The following is a 24,211-nucleotide window of genomic DNA, read 5'->3' as shown; positions in this document are numbered from 1 at the left end:
CACGACGCTCCAGACTACTTCATCATGGAACGAAGTCCATTTAAGAGGTGCTCAGTGTGTGCCTCAAAGTACCCGCACATCGACGTGCACCCTGTGTGCAACAAGTGCATGTCGCCGGACCACGACGAGGCCAAGTGTATGGCCTGCTCCAAGTTCCGGTCGAAGAAAACTCTCAAGCTACGTCGGGCCGCAAGACTGCAGGCCCGGAGTTCGGCACCCCCACCGGCGAACATCTTTGAAGAGGATGTTGACGACGACACCATCCAAAATGTCTCGGACTCTAACCCGGCGTCGGAGGGCGAAGAAGACTACGACGCGGAAGACGAAGAGTTCGAGGAAGTTGTCGAGGAGGTAGGGGACGACGACTGGGCCATTGCCACCGTGGAGGATAGCTCGGAGGAGGAGCTTCCTCACACTGACTCCGGGGCCACCCAACATAAGGCCCAGGTCGAGGGATTGCCTTCGGGCCTTACCCAAGACCTCAAAACTCGTCCCACGGCTCCACCTCTTGGCCCGGCCACGGACATTGGTGGGGCTCCACTCCCGGCCCAGAAACCGAAAGTGAAACCATCAGGGTCGACGCCATCCGTATCGAAACCGAAAGTGCAAGTCGCACTGGTTGGATCGAAGGCTTCGGAGGCCTCGGCGCCGAAGAAATCCAAAATGGCCGTCGAGCTCAAGAGCCACGCCAAAATGGCCGATCCGAAGACTCCGGTGTCGAAGCCAAAGGCGAAGACGCCCGACGCGGCTGCGTCGGCGCCGAAGTTGGTCGACGCTCTGAAGAGTCGCGTCGACGCCAAGAAGGTCGATGACCATCAGAAGGCCTCGAAGAAGCGTCAGGACGACCCCAAGTCTCTGGCTGCACCGCTCCCAGTCGACAAGGCCAAAGGGGGTGCTGCGTCGGCTCCAAAGACTGCGGCTTTGGTTGCCGACCCGAATCCGGCGTCGGAGGACTCGCTCGAGCCGGTCCGTCCCTCCGCCTCACTCACCAAGAAGGTCACTGAGTCCCTTCAGCGTATTCGGGATGGGGCCGCGGCGCTCGAGCCGAAGGACACTGTGCCGCCCAAGCAGAAACCAGCGAAGGCGCAGGCGCCGATTTACTTCACGCTGCCGCCAAGGACGGCGCCGAAGGCTTTCACTGCGAAACCAGGGGTCGGAGTGCCCTTGAAGCAGGTTTCGACGCCAAAGGCATCATTGGTGATTCCAAAGACACGGCTCCAACCGCTAGCAGAGGAGGAGCGTCGAGAGGTCATCATCGACGCCAACACAGGCAAGCTCTCTCTCCTTAAACGGAAAATCACCCCGGAGCCAGTGTTGGAGCATTTCCACATTCCCCTTAAAAAGAAGTTGGACTCTGCGGGTGCACCTGCCCCTGTGGAGCCTGCATCTCCACAAGGTCGGGAGCTCTCACCCACTCATTCTATCGCTGGAGAGGGGGACGGAGATGAAGAGGATGAGTATGCTTATCCAGTTTACTCAGACCCAGAAGATGTCAATGAGCCATGGTCTGCCGGGGGCGATCCTGAGGACCCTCATTCGGGACATGAGCCACAGCTTTTTGCGGCAAAAACTTCCCCAACGGAGGACTCCGCAGCCTTCAACGCTCTCATTGAAAGAGCTGCAGCCAATCATGACGTAGACCTCCATGCAGACCCAGTGGATGTCGATTTTCTTTTTGACACTTTCTCAGTGGCTGAAAAAACTGTCAAGACATTGCCAATGCTCAAAGGCGTGCTCAAACATGCACCAGAGGTTTTCAAGGAGCCCACCCGGGCAAGAGTCATCAATCCTCGCATTGACAAGAAATAGAAGGCAGCGCCCACTGACCCAACGTACATCAAGGGACAGTTGCCACTAGACTCTTTGGTTGTCTCCAACGCACGTAAACGAGCCAACTCACAAACCACGGGTGATGCTCCTCCCCCTGACAAGGAATCAAAAGTGTTTGAGGCATCAGGGAAACGTATTGCTGCGCAGGCAGCCAATATGTGGCGCATATCAAACACGCAGGCGCTACTTGTACGCTACGACAGGGCACACTATGACACCCTAGAAGCACTTCTACAGCACTTGCCGGATCAGTATAAGGAGGCTGCTGAAATGCTGATTCAGGAGGGGAAACTTATTACCAATGCCTCCATTAAGTGTGCTCTAGATGTGGCTGATACCGCCTCACGAGCAATAAATACTAGCGTTCTGCTGCGCCGGCATGCATGGCTCAGAATATCAGGCTTTAAACCAGACATTCAGACTACCATCCTTAACCAAACAGTAAATCCAGACCACCTGTTTGGCCCAGAAGTGGATGCCACCCTTGAAAAAATGAAAAAGGACACTGACACTGCTAAATCTATGGGTGCCCTTCAGTCCCAGCAGTTTCGGGGTGGTTCCTTTCGCCGCTCCAATAACAGAGGCACCTCAAGGGGTCAAGCGTCACAATCCACACAATTCTATAAAAGTAACACCCAATCCTCATATACCAACAAGGGTAGGGGTGGATACCGTGGCAACAACGTCAAGGGCAGAGGACGTGGAAATAACAGCTCCAGGTCCTCCACCGCCAGCAAACAGTGACGCCTTGTCACTGCCCCCCGACCACACAACACCGGTCGGGGGGAGACTCCAGCAGTTCCTGCCCGTGTGGAGGTCCATCATCACGGACAGGTGGGTCAAATCTCTTATCCAATACGGTTATTGGAACTCACTTCCATTCCACCAAACATACCTCCAAAGAACCGTCCTATGTCCGGCGAGCACTTGCACTTGTTGCAGCAGGAAGTTCAAGTCATGCTGCAAAAAGGGGCAATAGAGCTCGTTCCACTGCAAGAAAGGGGAACAGGGGTTTACTCCCTGTACTTTCTAATCCCAAAAAAGGACGGATCTCTCAGGCCCATCCTAGACCTCAGACCTCTCAACTCGTACATTCTGTCAGAGCATTTTCATATGCTTACTCTGCAACAGGTTCTCCCACTGCTCCAGCAAGGGGACTTCCTGGCAACTCTGGACCTCAAGGATGCATACTTTCACATTCCCCTGCATCCTTCACACAGAAAATATCTAAGGTTCACCATTCAAAACCAGCACTACCAGTTCAAGGTTCTGCCCTTTGGGGTCACCACGGCGCCCAGGGTCTTCACAAAGTGCCTGGCGACAGTGGCGGCGCATCTAAGACGTCAGAACATCCACGTCTACCCCTATCTGGACGACTGGCTCATTCAAGCAAAGTCGGACAAGCAGTGCGCCGACCACGTGTCCCAAATCATTCACCTTCTGCACGATCTGGGATTCTCACTGAATTACCCAAAGTCCCATCTCCAGCCCGCTCACATACGGCAGTATCTGGGTGCGACCATAAACACTCTGGCGGCTACAGCACAGCCGAATTCAGTGAGGATCAACAGCATTCAATCGCTGATCCAAAAATTCAGACCTCAACACTCACTTCCAGCACGAGTGTTCATGCAGTTGATCGGCATGATGGCCTCCTGCATCTCCATTGTCCCGCACGCGAGACTACATATGCGTCCCCTTCAGGAGTGCTTGGCACGTCAGTGGACTCAGGCTCATGGCCAATTAAAAGACCTAGTGTTGGTGAGCGGTCGGGCATACAACTCTCTGCATTGGTGGAGTCCACAGAACCTTTGCAAGGGCCGACCGTTCCAGGAGCCTGTGCCACAGATTATCCTGACGACGGACGCTTCTCTCCAAGGTTGGGGAGCGCATGTACTCCATTACACAGTGCAGGGACTATGGACACTACAGCAGAAGAAGATGCACATCAATGTGTTGGAACTGATGGCAATCTTCATGGCCTTAAAGGCGTTCAAAGTACATCTGTGCAACAAGGTCGTGTTGATCCGGACGGACAACATGACGGCCATGTACTACATTCAGAAACAGGGAGGGACACACTCTCCGCAGCTGTCTCATCTGGCTCAGAGCATGTGGAAGTGGGCCATTCAGAGGAACATCTTCCTCATGGCAGAACACCTCCCAGGCAAGGACAACCAGATGGCGGACCTGCTCAGCAGGCACAGCCACCAGATGCACGAGTGGGAGATACATCCATCAGTACTCCAGCCGTACTTTCAGACATGGGGTCATCCAGAAATAGACCTGTTCGCCACAAGGGAGAACGCAAAATGCCAAAGCTTCGCCGCCAGGTTCCCACACCCACAATCGCAGGGCAATGCGATATGGATAAACTGGTCAGGCAAATTTGCGTACGCTTTTCCCCCAGCACCCCTGATACCGCTGGTGGCACGCAAGCTCAGGCAGCACTCAATGACTCTCATCCTGGTTGCTCCAACGTGGGCTCGCCAACCATGGTACACCACGTTTCTGGAACTGTCCGTGGTACCGCATCAAAGGCTTCGTCTCACACCCAGCCTTCTGACGCAGAGCCATAGCGACATTCAGCACCCAGATCCGCAACAGCTCAACCTGGCGATCTGGCTCCTAAAGTCCTAGAGTTTGGCTACCTTAACCTTCCTCCGAATTGCATGGACATCATTCGGGAGGCAAGAAAGCCCACTACTAGAGCCTGTTATGTGGCCAAATGGAAGCGGTTTGTCATTTATTGTGCAAACCACAACATCAATCCACTAGATGCTTCCATTCAGAACATCATCTGTTACCTGTTTCATCTGTACCAGTGTAATTTGGCATATACTTCCATCCGCATTCACCTGTCTGCGATGGCCGCATACCTCCAAAATAGACAGCACCTTTCACTTTTCAAGGTGCCTGCTATCAAGGCTTTTCTGGAAGGACTCAAAAGGGTCATTCCACCGCGGACCCCTCCAGCTCCAGAGTGGAACCTCAATGTGGTTCTTACAAGACTGATGGGTCCTCCCTTTGAGCCACTACATTCCTGCGAACTTCAGTTCTTGACTTGGAAGGTGGCTTTCCTAGTAGCAATTACATCGCTACGGAGAGTTAGTGAGCTGCAGGCCCTCACAATCCAGGAGCCATTCTTCCAGGTTCATGCTAACAGGGTAGTGCTCCGCACTAACCCTAAATTTCTACCCAAGGTAGTATCTCAATTCCACATAAACCAAACAATTGAATTGCCAGTGTTTTTTCAAAATCCTGAGTCACTGGCGGAGCGGATGCTCCACACCCTTGACGTCAAGAGGGCCCTAATGTATTACATTGACAGGACCAAGGATTTTAGGAAAACTAAGCAGCTTTTCGTTGCCTTTGCGTCACACCACAAAGGTAACGCTATTTCCAAGGCTGGTATTGCTAGGTGGATCGTGAAATGTATTCAAATCTGTTATGCAAAAGCAAAACGAACTCTTACAATTCCACCAAGAGCCCACTCCACCAGAAAGTTGGGGGCCTCTATGGCCTTCCTTGGAAACATTCCCTTAGAGGACATATGTAGAGCAGCCACATGGTCTACCACACATACATTTACAAAACATTACTGTGTAGACGTGCACTCTAAACAGCAGGCAGCTGTAGGGCAGGCTGTTCTCAAGACACTTTTCCAAACTGCTGCAGCTGGCACGGGCGGCCGCCGCTAATGGAGGGACTGCTATGTATTCTATGCAAAGATATGAATTCAGCAGCCCACATGCCTCGAACTGCAAATGCTACTTACCAGTATGCATCTGTTCTTGGCATGTAGGGCTGCTGACATTCATATCGCCCGCCCTCCTCCCCGGCGCCTGTAGCAGCTGCAGTGTTTACATGCATTTCATGCCATGGTCATCACTCACAAAGTTCACTCCATCTCAGCCACAATGGCTAAAAACAATCTGGGGATGGAGTCGATGCCCATGCGCACTGTAGTCCAGGGGAGGAGCCACCTATCTCGTGATACTTCGAAGACTCTTCCAGGACAACAATGTGCAATCATCTGGACCCAACACTAGGCGGCGATCTATGCACAGATATGAATGTCAGCAGCCCTACATGCCAAGAACAGATGCATACTGGTAAGTAGCATTTGCAACACTAAATACTACATACTTTCTATCCACATAATTTCACTGCACAACATATCACATAATTCCACTACACACAACGTACATCCACTCAACTCCAAACAACATTAGTAAACTTTTACATTTACAAGGCCAATAGCCCTAACTTTCACAAATGCGAGACCTATTGCATTGTAAATGCTTCTTTAACTAGTATTGCGTTTGCAGAGTGGTGGAGAAAAGGCGCTGGGCCTCCGACCAACGTTCAGGAATTCCGCTGCCTAGCTCACTGGAGGTACCAGGAGGGCTTCTTGGCCCCCAAAGTCCCTCCGCATTAGAGTGAACTTCATCCCCAACCAGTAGTGTGCCAGGAGGCGCATTTGCAGACTGGTGGAGATAGGGGGCGTGGCCTCAGAAGACCTCTTAGCAATCCTTCTGTGTTGGACTTACTGGAGGTAACAGGAGGGGAAGTTGGCCCCCAAGGACATCCATGGGGGCCAACTACCCCTCCTATTACCACCAGTAAGTCCCACACTGCAGGATTGCATGGCATAGCAGGCCACACCTCCTTTTCCCACCATCCTGGCGCGCTCTTGGGTTGGGCTTTGAAGTCCCCTTTGGTGCTGGGGGTCCTTAGGGGTCAACTAGCCTTCTTGTTACCTCTAGGAAGCGCCAAACAGCTGGATTGCTGAAAGTGGTCAGAGGCCCCGCCCCCTTTTTGCCAATACTACTCTGCAAACGCGCCTCCTGGCACACTGCTGCTTGGCGGATGAAGTCCACTTTAGTCCTGAGGTCCTCAGGACACAAGGGGACCTCATCGCCCCACCAGAAGTGCGCCAAGAGGCGTGTTTGCAGAGTGTTGTAAAAAGGGGTCTGGCCTCAGACCACCTCTCAGCAATGCCACTGTGTGGGGCTTACTGGAGGTACCTGGTAGGCTAGTTGGCCCCTAAGGACCATCAGCAGTGAAGGGGACTTAATCCCGAAACCCAGGAGGCTCGTTTGCAGTGTAGTCAGAGAGGGGGTGGGGCCTCTGGTAAGTTGCCCGTTTCTTTCTTTTTTTTTATTTTAAGAAGGGGGCTGTGTTGCCCCCCTTCCTTTGACCCTTTGAGGCCCGGGAAACTCACCCCCTGGAGTCTGAGCCATTTTTTAAAAAAAGGTTGAAAAGGGAGGGGGCCGTGCAGCCATCCTTTTGAAGCCGATTACCCCATCCCCTGGGATAAGGCCTTTGGGTTTTTTGTTTTTAAAGGGGAGGGGGCCCCCCTCCCTAGGCCGCTGTCTCCCCAGGAACCCCATCCCCCGGGGCTTGGCTATTCTTTTTTGATTTATTTTTTAAAGGAAGGGGCGGCCAACGGCCCTCCTCCCGTGCCATTTTTGGCCCCAGGACCCCATCCCCGGGGCGTGGCCTCACATTGGAATGCCCCCGCAGTCCCTGCCGGCTCCCCGCCTCCTGCAGCAGCCAGCATTGCTTTTGAGCAAAGGGAGCTGCTGACATGCAGCTCCCTTTGCTCAAAAGCAATACTGCTTCGCGTCATGGAAGCAAGAGCAGTTTTCCCGATTAGAAAAATCGTACGCAAACACTAGGCAATCTTTAACACAGGCGAGCTCACACTACCAGCGCCTAGGTTTGCATTTAAAAGAACAAACAACCTGAAGGATTTTCTGGTGCACACCAGACCCAGAACTAAACGTGCAGAAACCCAAACCAATCTATGGGGCCTTCCAGCTGTGATGGGCCACTTCCCTTGCGGCTCATGCTCTGTCTGTCCCCTAAATAACAGACTAAGGAATTGACCTTTGCCAATCACTTCTCTTGGCAACTGAGAAAACACACTAACTGCAACACCCCCAACTGGGTCTACCTGCTGCGCTGTCCCTGTGACCTGATGTATGTGGGAATGACAACCAGACCGGTGAAAACCCGGATAACAGAACATAAGAGCAACATCAGGTGTCAAGACTACCACTAAACTCTACACTCATTTTTTGACCAGCAACCATACCCCTGACTCCTTGAGGTGGGTCATTTTGGTAGCGCATGCCACAATCTCCCCTTCTGCACTCTTTAATATCGAGCAGCGTTGGGTACACTGCCTTGACTTGGAGAAAAGTGGTCTCAACAAGTGCATTCCATGGATCTCCCTCAGTTCGTAAGGTGGTCACAATACTAATCCCACTGCTCCTCTGATATCAAACCTAAATCACTGGCAACTCTTAACATTGACTGCCCTCGTTGATTCATAACCCCTGACTACTTGTACTTAACACCTTGACAACACTGGCCACCACAACCACCAGTTTGCTCTAGTTACTGAAGCTGAAACACACACTGTGTAATTACAACCTTAGGTGGCTTTTTAATTCTGCTGTTGACGATCTAGCAATAGGCTTCATACCCGCATACTACCATGATAATGAGGCCGGCAAATAATTTTTTTTAACTCTGAACTGAAGCTCACCATTCGTTAGTTGCATTACCAGGGTCTCTCTTTGGTACGGTCCTTCCATTTCGTAATCCCACCTAGTACGATTATGGGACCTGCTACAGAGACCACTTGACAAGATGGTGTGCCCAGCTAGCACCGATCACAACTCATTCCAATATGGCCACCGCACCTTCCACACGTCAGTTAGTTGCGCTCCAGTCTCCTGAGTAACGCGCACTGACGTTGACGTGCCAGACGTGGTCTGGCCGCGGAGAGGTTATCTGCACTCGATCTGAGACTGCAGTCACCTTCCAGAGCTGGCAGCACGGGGTAGGTCCTCCACCAAACAGAGCGCGTGATTCTGTGAGTATGGACTACATTTATTCAGACACCCATGACCGAGGTAAGATGCGCCAACGTTCATATTCGGCTCCTAGCCGTAGACCCCGCGTCTCTCCTGAGATACCTTCCACGGGGAGTTAGAGTGCTCCTGCTAAGTTTCACCACTGGTGTGTTGCCACTATGTAGGGAAGAGACCGGCCGGGGGGGGGCGCGATAGCCGCAGGCCTTATAACTACGGCTCTTAATCAAATCCACCACGTGGCCCGCCCTCGCTGCAGTTCACTCCACACCCTCTTGACTCACGCCGGGGCTCCACACGGGGGGCTCTAGAGGTCCTGCAACGAACCTTGTGTTACTCATGTACTTATGCTCATTGTTTCCTGCTCTCTTTACCTGCTTCAGGAAACGACACCCTACTTTAACGTGCTCTTCTGCTGCCTCTGACCGATGCGGTCATTAGTGTTACTTCTTTAGGTGAGTGGCTTGTCTTTGGCCTCACGATCATCAGCACTTCCTATCTTTGGCTGTGAGATTGTCCACCAGCATCTGCTATGATTGTTCGATTTCTGTTGCACATAATTTTTAATTTTTATATTCAATACCATACACTTATTCCTAGTCACCAAGTTACATTTACGACTTGAGTCACCCTCTATGGGGTCTATAATATTAAACACGGTCCCAGTGCAATAACTCCCGACATATGCACATCTTTTAGATATCCACTTGATTGCAATGACCTAGCTTGCATGGGACGACTTCCCTGTATTAGTGACTGTTTTTCTATGTTATGCCCTAGATTGACTCCTGCACCGAGGGACGCCCAACGCTCATGGTGCTCCAAGGACTGGTAAAATATGTCAATGCACCTCAGAACCAGTAACCAGTGTAGTTAATCAATTTATGCTTTCCCTTTTTTGGTCCTGAAGTGCTGCTTGATCCCATTCCTTGGGACTGTTAGGCAAGAAACATGTTGACCACTTAGACCACGTAAGTGCAACCACCCACCGCATTACTGTGGTTGGTCGCCATCACTTTTTTAACCAAGGTAGGAGGGAGGAATATTAAATTAGTGGCCCTGACCACCATCCCCTGTTTTAACCCACCTTCTGCACACACACTACACTGTTGCACCTTAGGGCCCCATACATGCACTCATCCAACGGCAAGAATAAAAAGATCTCCGCCTAAGAGCCCCCATCGAGGGTCCCCTTTGGGAATTGCACCGCCGTAGCGACAAGGAGCACACACCTAACGGGCTGGGTGTGTGAGGGCATTATATCCGAAAGGAGGAATTCACCTTCCCCTTTTCGTGATCATTGAACATTAGTCTGGTCCCTACATTAGTCACTATACCTTCATCCCATTAGGAACTGCATACCATTTTCTTTTTGTTTTCCATGAAAGCAAGCCAGATGTTTGCTATGGCGGGGCAGGAGCGGTGTTCACGCCCTGCCATAGCAAACTGCAATGTCCTGGGGGTGGGCGGTCCCCATGGCCATCTAATGCTCCTCCCATCAAGTTTAAATTCCTGGGGAGGTGGCAGTCTCCGGGGCTGCAGGGACCCCGCGGGCCCCGTATTATAATTCATCATTGCCCTTGGGACCTGGCACACCCGAGGGCTTCAAGAAAACAAAGTGCAGGAGACCGCACTTTGTTTAAAAGAAAATGTAAAAACAAAATGCATTTTTGGGCTTTCGGGGTCCCTGTACTCGGTCTTGTGACTCGGATCAACTGCGTCACAAGATGGCTGCCAACACTTCCTGGTTTGAAGTGTTGGCAGCCAATCAGAGTCAAGCTTAAGTTTTTCAATATGAAATTCTCAGTAACTACTGAACGGATTTACACAGTTTTAAGCCAAGAATGCACTCTAGCATAAGAGCTACCATTCTGCCAAATGTGTTGTAATTCCGTTCAGCAGTTCGGGCTGTGGCTGCGACAAAAGTTTCCTATGGAAATTAATGTAGAGAAAACGCGTTTTGGGACTTCCTTTTTTCTTGGCCCCCACCTAACGATTCACCCTGAAACTTTCAAGACAGGAGTGGGCCATCAGTTTTGAAAATTTCACGAAGGTTCGTCAAACAGCGCCAAAGATTTTGGCAAAAGGAAAAACGCTTTTTCTATGGAAACTAGATCCTAACTAGAACTACCTACTGGAGACCGCCATTAAGCAGTAGGATATATAGACCCAGTAGAAGGCAGAACGCCGAAACGCGTAGGTCTTGATTATAACTTAGGACTATGAAATGTTAATTGTTAAGCGGTCTATGCTGATAATAAAAAAGAGGAACTGACCTGCGGAGTGAACCGGTGTTTGTTTAAACACGCCGCCAGATTGGATGTTCCTGCAAAAGAATATCAATGGATGAATATATATTTTTTTGGTTTGTTTTAAACTTTGGGTGAACCTTTAATTCACATTGGAAGTGGGTGACCACATCTTGTCTTTCTTTTCATACCTGCTTGCCTGTCAAGGTTTGGCACCTAATTAGCAAGTTACAGATTTCATACGTGAGCTGGCTACTGAAGGGCAAGTTTCCTCTGACTTTGGGTTTAACACATAATCAAAACATTAATGAAACAAGCCCAAACTGAAAGAATCACATATATTATACAGTACTGGAAACCACAGGGTGAATCCAGTCAAATGTATTTCTTATACCTGATTCTTGATACAGTCGTTCACGCTTGAAAGCTGGTCTTCACATTCTTAAGTCTGGCTGAAAGCTACATCCCAATGCATTTCGGGCTATAACAAGAGCCCTTTGTCGGGGGGATCTAGAAATGAAAAAAACACCAGTTGTCTGAAATCAACTGTCTGACTACAATATACAAACCTCAACTGTGAAGCACAAGGCATGATTTGTGTATACACATTCCCATAGATCTTAATCCATGCATGAAATTGGCCATGGCAATGCCGATGTATACATACAAATGCCTACAAATACATGGCTAATCTTGAAAAACTCATATCTTGAAGTGTTTATGTTGGCTTTTTGTCGTGTTGTTCTTGTTTTACTCCAGTAAATATTGGCTGACTGTTTTCTAAGTGTGTGTGTGTGTGTGTTTTCTTTTTTTACTTTGCACATTGCCTCTTTAGTTTAGCCTGACTGCTCTGTGCCAAGCCACGAGAGGGTGAGCGCAGATAACCTTTGGTGTGCACTACACTTATCCTGACTAGAGTGTGGCTCCCTATTTGGACAGGGTGCATACCTCCACCAACTAAAGACCCCATTTTGAGTAATTCCCATCTAAGGAAAAGAGTGTATCCCTCCTGAAAGTAGTGGCTAAACACCTCCAAAAAGAAGAAAAACTACCACTGTGCCAATTTTCACATCCTTTTTAGGGATGATGTCAGCCTGCATCAATGGCTCTGAACGTTTTATTCTATTTGTGCATAGTAACAACGTTCCAAACCTCGTAATTGGTGAGCTCTGTATTTATCTTAATGATCCCACACTACTGCCTTCACATCAGTCCATTGTAGGAGGTATTGGATAAGCAGTGGTTGCAGAAAGCTGGTTCGTTTGATGATCAGATACAGGTAAACTGTCAGATGAAAAAGGCTCCAACCTGGTGACTTTAGAGCAGTCGAACTGTCCTTTCTCTAGGACAAAGCCCATTTTTTATAACAAAACTCCTAACTAGAGGGTTGGGGCGTGCACCTGCAAAAGTTACAGATCAACTTGTATTAAAAAAATAAAAATGGAGCGATTGTAGCTATGGGCAAGTCCATTTGTAAGATGGCACTCTAGTGAATACAAATACAGTATTTATATTGAATAATTGTGGTCCTTATGCATTCCTTTCTAAATCAAAAGTCCAGAGTTCATATGCAGTGGTAATTTTTTTTTTTTTTTTACATTCAATACAGTTAGTCCAGTAATGGCAAATTACAGATGATTAAGCTGGAACGTTTCCTCCAATATTGGACTTTTTCAAGGCTGATGTAGTGATGCAAAAATAGGGAAACACAAATAAACATTATCAGATAGTATATTGTGGATGTTTGTATTTTAATATAGTGCACATTAGCTCCCATGTACATCCAAACAGTGATACAATGACTTCCACCGCATCTCAACTTTTGTTAGTAGTGAGAGAAAATCCAAACCCTTAAACGACCTTTCACCAAGATGAGTCGATGGTTATGATAGGTAAAAGCTCAAGGCAGGAGTCATGTGTAATACCCTCCTGCAGTGCTGCTTACCAAAGTCTCTTCAAGTATGGAAAATTGAAGATAGTCTCTACAGTGAACCTTCACCATGTGAGCAGAAAGATTTCACAAAATATTTTGTTGTTGTTTTTACATTCGGCGCCATAAGAGGATGCAGAGAGAAAATTAGTTATCTATTTTTATTCCATTGTAAAAACATGAGAATCATATACTTCTGGACACTAGGCCAAATAAAGTTGGGAAGGACTGAAACCTAAGAAGTACATACAAAAAGTAAATATTAATGTATATAAACCAAGTTAAAGGACAAGAAACGGGCCTATGGTGGCCAACAGAGTGAAGGTCAACTTATAGCCACTAACCTGTTATCAACGTAATTTCTCGAAACTAATGAATATAAGTTCCACTAAACTTCATAAGAGTTCATCAGTCTAAATGGTCCAATCTTGCTTAATGTTTCTGATTCCGCTGCCTCCGTAAAGATGGAGTGCAAAGATAGATGTATATATAACTTATAACCAAGGAAAACACTGGCTGAAATTAAAAATATCTAACTCCTTACAATCTAAAAGAAAGGGAATTGCCACCGTAAAGAGACAAAGGTTAGACATACCAAAATGTAAAATATATCTGTCGCCCAACCGTATGGAAGTCCACATCCCGTATTTGTGAGTGTCCATCTATAGACCCCAATAAGAACAGTGGTCGAGAACCTAATCCAAAAGTTAACATGGCCTCATCATTGCTAGCAATTTTCCTATAGTTCTGAAAGAAATGTGAGATTTAACATTTTATCTTGTCATCAGTTTAAATAAAAAGAATTAAATTCCTCGAACCTTGATAAGTCCTATGTATGTAAACCTAAGAAATCAAGTGGAAGGGGTCACCACAAGCCACAAAGATCGTTGGAGCAGTTGTCAAGATTAAGCTAATTCAAACACCGTAATGTTATGATCAAAAATTGCTTGATTGCCAAATTAAATGAATGATATACACACTTTACGGTCAGAAGTAGAATAAGGAAACAACCATCTTCCCGCCAATAGGACATTCTCTCCTCTCATGCAGCTAAATGTTATCTCAACTGAGGAAAACTCTTTTCGAACCAGTAGAGCAAAGAATCTCTTCTGGGGGGGGAGGAGGGAGGGGGGGGGAGGTGGGGGGGATTGCCCTACTTTTAGCCCCAACATCAGCTAGAAGAATCAGTGCTGTTTATAACTCATGTAACAACACAACATACCAAATTGATTTTTACATTGCTTCTGGCAACCCTACCTGATGCATGGAAGTGATCACTGCTGGCAACCTTGCGCTGAGATGACCACTACGGGTAATCCTCCATAGGATGCCCACCAATGTCATCTTGTCTGATCTGTTCATTATTATAACACTAGTAATAATAGTAGCACAGGATGATTTCATTGAGCATAAATAGCTCTTCTTACAGAAAAGGTTGGAGACCCCTAGTCTAGACTCAACAGTACAAGAGGTCCAGCAGCTGGTGAATCGGTTCTACAACATCTATTTCGATGAGGTATGCTTGTTTAGACTTTGTTACCCTCCATTCGCTAAACAATACTAAGTTTGTACTTTCAGCTTGCTGTCCTGATTCAAGCATGTGAATATATGAAAGATTCCGTTTTGGAGAAAAAAAAGTTACTTACCTGTAACTGAAGTTGTTCAGCATTGGTATTTTTCTTAGTTTCACATGCGACCCACCCTCTTCTCCAACTCAGGCACACCTGTATACAAACAAAATCATGCTAATACTTGTACTACAAATTCTTGAACTATGGCAGACTGGTGGGGAGGGGTAAAGACTGTACTTTGCTCTGATTGGCTGGTGTATCTTTTTTTATTATGGGAATGGGCTGCTGTTGTGATCATGTTGAAGCATTTCTGTGTATTATTAATATTGCTCTGCAAACTATTTCCGCCATGGGACTCGAAGCTCGACAACCAGAATGATTCAAGCATGTGAATATATGAACAATTCCAATACTGGATAACTTTAGTTATGGTAAGTAACTTCTTTCCTTTTTATTTCTGGAATTTATAAGGTGCAGCTTATAGCCAGAGCAACAATGATCTTTCCTTGTGTTAGTCTTTCTATGCGACTAAACATCTTTCAATTTAACAAAAAAAAACGAAAGCGCTATAATATTTTATTCTAATTATTAAAATACAAATGTCTGCATTCAAATGGAGCATTGGAATGTTTATCATTGTTATGGAAATATATTACAATCCGCTTTGTTTACTTATTCAGAAAAGCTAAGGCGTAGTCTTCCAAACTTATCAAGGACGTCTGGTATCCAAGCAGCTGAGCCTGTGAAAAACAGCAGAAGTTGTGACTCAAATCTGCAAGTGCCAAACGGAGGAGTACCTCGACCTCAAGTCTCAGCCAGTACGTTATTTGTAAGCTTATTATTTTGAAGTGGTCAATTTATTTAAAGTTTTAGACTTTATTGTAAAATGTCTACATTCCACACACTGTGCATTTTTCTGAGACCTCTGCAGTATCTTAACTAAAATGTTAACCTGGAATTTTAACATGGCTGGAAAAGATCTCTAATGACTGCTTTGCTGCCGATAATTTCCAGTTCCCTTTCTTAAGGCTGGCCTAGAGACAGCCCTAGTTGTTTTGCCAATTAGATTTCCCAAAATCATAACGACAATGCATATATATATATATATCCATCCTCAACAGGCCTGCTTCCAAATACAAACAAGCTCCAGAACGCTCAGGTTCACTTTTTAAACAGCTTTATTGTGGCTCACAACAGGTAACGCACACACAAAAATGTGTGTGTGCATATGTATATATATATATATGTGTGTGTGTGTGGGTGGGTGTGTGTGTGTGTGTGTATTTCCACTTTTTGTTACGTTTAATCTTCAACTAATTATTACAAAACATTGCATGCTTGCCAAGTCCGAATCAATTGGGTTTGCAAATGCTGGTTAGTTCGGTTGTTCAGCTGAGCTTTGCTTGAAAAGTTTTTCTAAATTGGCTCAGTATCTGCCATGGTGCTTGATAAATTATGATTGATTTGCACCAAAATGTGGCTGGAGCATTATTATTTGATGTCTCTTTACTCTGGTGTGGTCAGTTTTTCGTGAAGACATCAAACAGGAATATCCTGAGGCTCTTATCTCAGGAGTGGTTTATCCAACTCTTTGCTCACACTTTTACACGGTCAGGTAATATCCCCACAATCTGGAAGAGCCAAGTACTACCTCAAAGCCCTCCTTGACCAGGCTACTCAAATTCTGGTTGCATTTTTTGAGACCGTAAAATAATGGATTGAAAAGCAAGCTGCATTGGTATGAAGCAAGGCAAAATTGGCAGTGAAACATTAAGATGCACAGTTTTCCTTACGGCTGTTTATTTAGGACCTTTAGGAACTAGTGTCCCTCTTGGTAAATGCTTGACCGGGAATGTCTCCTGCATGGCATACATGGAATGGTATTGTTCCCCTTCCCTGAGGTTCCGACTAAAAGTATCTGCTGTCCTGTTTTTTATTTTGTTGGTAGACTCACAATAATCTACTGTGTGCACAGAAACCTCGACCTGTCCTTGACTTGAGTGAGGTCTTGGGCTTGTCCTGTGATCATGAAGTGCCCACCGACTGTGCCCTCAACTTGCGGACAGTAGATTACTTTACCGGTCATGGCATATAGAGCGGTGGTGGCAGCATACCCTGTTTCGTACATTAGTTGTTATTTTTATGTCTCTGGAGTAGAGATCTACACCCCCCCCCCCTCATCACCCCCCCATGTAACTTTCCACTTCTGTGTACTATCCATGATCCTAGTGCTAACATCCCACGTGTATATTGTGTGTTTTATGTATGTGGCCTGTGTGGCACATGCATTATGTGCATGTGGACCAGAGCGTGGGGACCTGTGGAGGGAGAATACCTAGATGCTGAAGTTGTAGACAGGAGGAAACTAGGCTCCTTTAGAAAATGAATTAGGTCCTTTTGCTTCACGGGGCTTCTGATAAGTCTTCCTGCAGCACTGCCATTTGGTAGATGCAGGGGGGCAAGGGTGGAATTGCAGTCTCTGTTTAAAGTGAAAGGGACTCTTTATGCAATGTCTACATTTTGTCACTTCCCAGTCACTGTTCGGCATGGCTGTTGATACCCAGGTGCTGAAGTTGTACCACTTTGTTCCATTTGTTGTTGATAGTCCAAACGGGAGGCTACCCTGCTGTAAGAAGCATCACTACACACAGATGGTTTGGAGACTAGCCTGAAGAGAGGACTCAAACTGGTTCTGAAAATGTAGACTGGTATTCCAACATCCCTTGTTTGCTGTGACTGTATACAAGTGGAAGCCAGTTCCAAGTTATGTTTTGGTGTTTTTTTTGTCCTCATTCCAACATCAGTTTCTCATCGCATGGTTTCTTGCATAAGAGAAATTAACTTGCTTGTTTTGCCACAGCAGCCCTCTAATGCGGCAATCGAGGTGTAATCATTGGGCTCAACAAATGTGTTTGCCATCTCACGTAATCTTCAAAAACGTTGTCTAAACTTTGTGGATCGCATGTGATATTTAATTGTCAGATATAGTTAACGTAAGGAGCCCAGTCTGGTAAATGGGAACTCTGTTACTATCTATTTGCAAACTATTTCTCTGCGAACCAGTAGCACCAAATAAAAAATCTATTTCATCTTATATTTATTATACAATATTTCCCCGGGCTCCCTCCCAAATAGGACAATGGCCGGCTTAGCTGTATCTGATGCCCAACCACTTTGGTCATTAAGTCACTTCCTTCCAGCAGGCAGCGAGCACCTGCCAATCTACAAACATACGCATGTTGTCTGCAAGTTGAAACTCCCTCTTAAGGCACCTTGGTTCAGTAAGTGTAAACTTTGACAACTAGCGAGGGGACCAATAAGCCCTGTGGAGGGTGAAATAATGGTGGTTCTTTGGTACAGCAGATTTTAAAGTTGCATAAAGAATTTTCAAAGGCAGTTGCCCTAGGTCTTTAATCTCCAGTAAGTCGTCTTCCCAGATTCTATCCAGTTTTTGACGTTTGGTATCCTCAGCCGCCAGCATCTCCCAGTACTATAATGCCACTAAATTCAGGAACTATTCCCTTTCAGAAAAGCAATTAAGACCTGGCTATTTCCTCTATTTTAGTTGTCGCCACAGTGTACACTCGCCTACTCCTTGAGTTGTTTCAGTGCCAGGATGCCTGCCAGGCGATAGCGCGCTTTATAAGCTCTATAAATAATATAATAATAATTTCACTTCTGCCCCTAATCAAGTCCTTGTACCTTTAGCTGCCGTCCTCTGTCTATTCCTGTGAAGCCCACCAAGACCGGATTTGGAAATTCTTAACCTTGACAATTCTCCATTTGTCCTTGATGACATTGTTGATCCGGCCTTAATGTCTGATCCTTCTTTAAAATACCCCCTCCTTCCCCCCCCAATCCCCAGTAATTAAATGCTGCCCGTCTCAAAGGGTGACTGAGTAAGTCTATCAAACAGAAAAAACTGAAAGTGTCCTTCACTCGGGAAGAGCCAAATCCAAAGCACTCCCAAGCGAGCGATTCGCTTTATCAATAGATCCACATGTTAAATGAATTTCAAGATGAATTCATTCAACTAATATTTAACTCATGAAATATCAGTTTTTTTACTTCGTCGTAATCTTTTTCATATCATAAGTATATGCTAGTACGTCTTTAAGGCATATGTATAACAACTGTTGCTTCACAGAAATTTCACATAGCCCCAATGCATTTCGGGACTAGCCCTTTGTCAGGGGGTAATCCCTACAGAGAAAACGGAATATGTGCAAGTACAAGAACTTGTGGAATGCGCAAGAAAACTTCAAAAGAAACGGTCAAGAGTTATGGTGAAAATGTGAAACCGAAGCGGTGTTCTAAACGCCACCAGGTGCGCAATAGTAGACATGAGCATGCCCGAAGATTAGTTGTCTGAACGTGCAAGAATATCGTGAGAGAACATAAAGGGAAACGGTCAAAAAAGAGTTACGGTGAAATGTGAAACTGAATGGGAGAAAAGGGATGTTTTAAAGAGTAGCGGGAAACAATAAGAAAAGGAGCTCGGTGACAATGCTTTACGGTTAACTAAGTGCAATGCTCTGAGGGGAGCATAAAGTGCCTGAGACAGATGCTACCTGAATAGTGCGCTTGAAGTTAAACTCTAATGCAAGTACAATCAACCAGATGGATTATGCATACGCCGATAGAAGATGACTATAATGTGCGCGTGAAGTTAAAGAAATGCCAAAGTGACTAAACGAGGTGTATGATATATTAGCGGCAAGGCGCCGGTGAATGAGTACCAACTAGTAGGAGTCAGTACTTTAAAATTGTGGGTCTTAATATCTCGTATCTGTAAGGGTGGTGGAGAGAAACTCTATGTTCGGTCCTCTTCGTGAATAAAGAACCTAACATGCCCCGGACCTAAACATGGTTGGTATCAGGAAGTGAATTAGCGTTAGTGAACAACAGTGAAGAGAGACTAATAAACATTGCTTAGGCGACCTAGGTCGCCAGGGAAAGTAAACATTCGGCTCTGTGCGGGCGCTTGAGATTCAGGCGCTCAACGCACAGCGGCTAAAAAAATGACGTGCGTGGTGAAAAGACGTGCACAGATTAAATAGACCTGCAAAGATGCAAAAACTAAGAAGGCAGGCTCTATGTATGTAATGACCATGGGATTTTAAATGCAGCAAATACCAAGGATGGCAAAAAAAAAATAATAAACAGTGAATGAATATCAAATGAAACTGTTATAAAAATGTAGAAATAAAGTTCTGAAGTGCTAAAGTCAGTATCGCAGTCACAAAAAACAGCTAAATTCCAGTCTTTCATTTAACCCTTTTAGGTGCAGTGAGTTCAGTCTGTGTATCCAATATATTTCTCGCTGGAGCAAGAATTTCTTATTGTCTTTTCCTTCACACTCTGTGATCTGTTCTAATACCGTATATACCGTAGTAGGCTGATATTATCATTCATCTCTGAAAAGTGAGTGGCCACGGATGATTTGAGGTTCTTGGTCCGTATATTACTTTTGTGTGCTCTGTCAGACGAATTTTAATTTTACTTTCTGTTTTGCCCACATAGAGCAAACCACATGGGCATTTGAGCCGGTATATCACGTTGCTCGTGTTGCATGTCGCGTTGACTTTTAATTTAACAGGGGTCCCTTGAGTTGGATGTGTCAATGTGGTGCCTTTAATAATGCTGTTGCAATTTCCACAATTATGGCATGGGGCTGTGCCCCTGTATGTTTGGTTTGGTATATTAGATTTTTCATTGAGTAGTTGCTTCAAATTTTTTGTGCGTAGGTAGGCAAAAATTGGTGAGGGTTGTAATATTTCCTTAAAATCACTTTCTGCCTGCAGTAATGGCCAGTACTTGAGAATAGTGTTTTTGATTTTGGTACTCTTGGTGGAAAATTTAGACACAATGGTGTTAAGGTGACTCAGACTGGAGTAGATCTGTTTCTCCCCCTTTCCCGTTGAGGACGATATCGCCTCTATATCTAAAGTATGTTACTAAATTGTCTTTCCAAGTGTTTCGGATAAAATGTGTTACAACTCAAAGTGGTGCATAAAGAGGTTCGTGTATGCTGCAGCTGCACAGTTGCCCATGGCAACTCCAGATAGTTGAGTGTAATATCTTCCCTTCCATGTAAAATAGCTGTGATAGAATGTAAATTGCATGAGTTCCATCAAGAACACATGTAGATCTGTGTTTTTGTTACTGTTGACTAGGAAAGATTCCATGGTTGGTAGTCCCAAATGATGTGGGATTGAGGTGTACAGAGAGTTCACGTCAATGGTGCATAAAATGAGTTGAGTGTAATTGTCAAAGTTAATCTCTTGAATTTTTTTGAGAAAATCCGTTGTGTCTTGTAAATATGTTGTCATTTTTTGAATGCTTGGTTGCAGGTGCTGATCTATGTATTTCCATATAGGTTTGTGTATAGGGTTCCCTGTGCTTACGATAGGTCTAAAAGTGGTTTTTCCAGATTTTTATGGATTTTTGGAACCATATATAGATAAGGTGTGCTTTGATTCTCTTTAAGTAGGTATTTTTATCCCGTTCAGTAATAGTTCCCATGGTTACTGCTTGATGGATAATGGTATTCAGTACTCTGCTGAACTCTTTGGTTGGGTTACAAGTGTGTGGAATTTAATAAAATATCTACTTGTCCATAGGGCAAGTTGCTTCTTAAATCTACTTGTCCTGTAACAAAATCCACTTGTCCCTTTTGTTCCATGTAATGCGGTGAAAATATATGGCAGCAATCTCATTATATAAGAGCTCTGATATAGCCTATCTGATTATGCCAGGGTTCATAGTGTTTGAATACAAGCAATTCCCTTATTTTGCCACGTTTTCGCAGAGCTACATACTGGGTTTAAAGGTAGTGGTAAGCCGAAGTTCCAGAGTTAGAATGCCCTTTTGAGTCTAGGCAAACCTACTAACTTGCATGTTTTAAGGGTTTTCACCAGCTATTCTCTAATCTTTTCACATTCTGAGAAAGGTTAGAAATTTACTGCTGACAATGGCAGACGTTAAACTTCTTCCAGGGCTGGGAATAAAGTAGTTCAAGGAAAAGTGAACATGCAAACAATCAAGATATTTTTCGCATGAGCAAATCTACACATGCATATTTGCTCATGCTACAATGCAGTTAACAAATATTTTTCATGAGTGCTATTTCTTGGCCTACCTCTGAAAATTCTTGTTAATTCACGAAAGCCATAAATCTGCACTCAATGCAAGGACATATACCATGGGTACCATGGGTGCACTTTTAAGATTTGTGGGCCCCTAATTAGGTCTGGCATTAACCCCATGACCTTTTGTGTTTATTACAAATTCTCTGCCCGCTCTGTCTATTGGCTGGCTTCACTGTGAGTGACAGTATTCAGCTCTTTCACAAGGAGCGTATCGGCACCCAAAGTAGTTTTGTTCGGTGCCAGGAACTACTGTAGCAATGTGTGCTTTTTGAGACCAAAAACAGTTTTTGCTTTTGCCAATGTTTTGTTATAATAGGGGTGGGGGCGGCAGCTCCCACACCAATAAGGTTTTACAAAATCCATGCCAAAACAAGACACACCGTGGCAAAAACAAAAGGCTTACCACCAATTTCAGACCTACTGACTTTGCCAGTGCTTGTTTATTTTTATGTTTCCCATAATCTTAATAAAACTGTTTACATTGATTTTGTATTACGAATATTTTTTGGGACATACTAGCATGCATCGACACGTTACTAAATGATGCTTCAAAGAAATCGTACCTACAACTTTACAATAGTTTAGCAAAATGTTTTTTTTCATGCTTGAACATTTTATTTTGAAAGCAAAGAATCATCAATCTTGCTTTTAAGGTTCTGCAAATATGTGCATCAAATCAGAGAGCATTATACATAGCATCATATTGCTAAACTTTCAAAAACGTGTACACATTTTTACACTGGAACGATTGTGAGTAGTGGAGTATGACCTTACAACATTTTCTAAGAGTGCTTACCCTAATAAGAAAATCTTTGTATTAATGAACCATAAATACAAGTTTGAACAGCATTAACACATGGACACAAACATTACCTTAACTGCAGACCGTGCCCTTCCCTGATCCATAATGTGGTACTGCAAACTGGCAGCCAAAGGGTTTGTGCTGCAAGGGGTTGGGCCCACTTGTCCCAAGGACAAAATACACATCAAAACTTGTTGCCCTTGATCCCAAACAATATGTCTTGGGCGTGGGTCCACATCCCTGTAGAATTCAATTTCATGTACAGAGAGTTGTCAGTAACATGTGTTTCCACATTTTCGTTAAAGAAATTGGTGTCTAAAATTACCAGGGCGCCCCCTTTGTCCACCTTGCAGCACTTGATGTTGTCATTCACCGCTATTTGTGAAATAGCATTCCGTTGTTGAATAGTTAAATTAGTTTTCCGCTTTTCTTTGATGTTGAATATCTCATGTACTTCTCTCTGTACCATAGTTTCAAATGTGTCGAGAACCTCGTGGCTCAGAGGTGCCATTAATGTACTTTTAAGTTTAAGACCCATAAGGGTTCCTTGATCTTCTCTAGGTTTAGGGTCTACTACATTCCTAAAGAAATGCTTTAGTCTTAAGGTTTTCATGAACTTGAATAGATACATTTGTGATTCTAGTTCGTTTGACTCGTAAGTCGACACGTATGACATGCCTTGCAATAAAGTTTGTATTTGGAATGAAGATAACTCAGTTTTGGAAATATTAATCACTAAGTTTTTTGGCTTCTGGTCGAATTGTCTATTGGTAGGTTCCTTTCCTTTGCGCTCTGCCCTCCTGGTTCGACGATTGTATCACGGCCTCTTCCTAAAAAAGGCGCTGTTTCCGTATTTTCTATATTTGAGGTAGATGGTGCACTTTCTTTATCTGAAGCACTATTTGCAGGTGGTCTTCTTTGGTACCCTCTCTGTTGTGAGTCACCTCAAGGACAAGAAGTGATAATATTCAGCACCAAACCTTTTTCACTCCTTCAGAAACAAAGTATTCTTTACAAAAAAGAAAAAAGAGTGCAACTGTTTCCTCAACTAAGTCTATCAAACAGCCATGTGTTCCCCGTGAGACCCAGATTGGTGACAGATGTGAATAATAAGGCAGAGTTGAAGACTTTCTGTAAATAGACCCACACTTTTATGGCTGCTACTAAGGTTTTCAGTCTCACTTTCTTAAAATATTTAAGATTCCCCAACTTATTCAAAAAAATATTTGTCTTAGATTGCTCAACGTTGCCACATATAGTCTCCCTATTGGTGAGTTATCTGGTTCCATTAGCTAACATTATGCAGTTTTTAAATTGGAATGCATAGGACTATATCTGAAAGTCCAGCAGGGTGCCCCCACCACCCCCATTTACTCCCTTCACAGTTTGTTCCATGACAGCCTGACCCCCTTGTACACACAGATAAATCTAATCACTTTGCCTTGTATCTTGTCAGTTTGGGCATTGCAAAATGTTAAGGGAACAGTATTGAACAGGAAAGTCAATTTCAGGAGGACCATATCTTCGACTAAATTGACCCTAAAACATAAGCTGTAAATTATCCCTTTTCTTTAATTATCTTTTCCAACTCAACACTGATTTTCTCCAGATTCTTCCTAGGGAGATCCAAATCCTGTTATGTAGACTCCCAAAGCGCATCTGCTCCTTCTGGTTTTTAATTATTTCCTTAACTCTCCAAGTCATTACCCCCATCTTATCTTGATTCGTGAGATACCCAAAGAGGTTCCCAAAATGTTTGGTGTGCTCTTCCAATTGTGGAACTGAGTGACT

At 44.9% G+C, this 24,211-nt stretch overlaps 1 protein-coding gene across 1 annotated transcript in view; it reads left to right on the top strand.

Moving 5' to 3' along the window:
* The window catches only part of SLAIN2 (SLAIN family member 2), a 443,253-nt gene that overhangs the window by 370,453 nt on the left and 48,589 nt on the right, over positions 1–24,211 (top strand). Inside the window, exon 6 of the mRNA XM_086962676.1 lies at positions 15,148–15,285. Coding sequence (XP_086818802.1) covers positions 15,148–15,285 — 138 coding nt within the window. The remainder of the gene's footprint in view (positions 1–15,147; positions 15,286–24,211) is intronic.

The sequence above is a fragment of the Lissotriton vulgaris genome, chromosome 3_1, assembly GCF_964263255.1.
Source record: "Lissotriton vulgaris chromosome 3_1, aLisVul1.2, whole genome shotgun sequence".
In the NCBI taxonomy this organism is placed as follows: domain Eukaryota; kingdom Metazoa; phylum Chordata; class Amphibia; order Caudata; family Salamandridae; genus Lissotriton; species Lissotriton vulgaris.
Note: the sequence above shows the minus strand (reverse complement) of the source record. Positions and strands in the feature narration are given on the sequence as shown.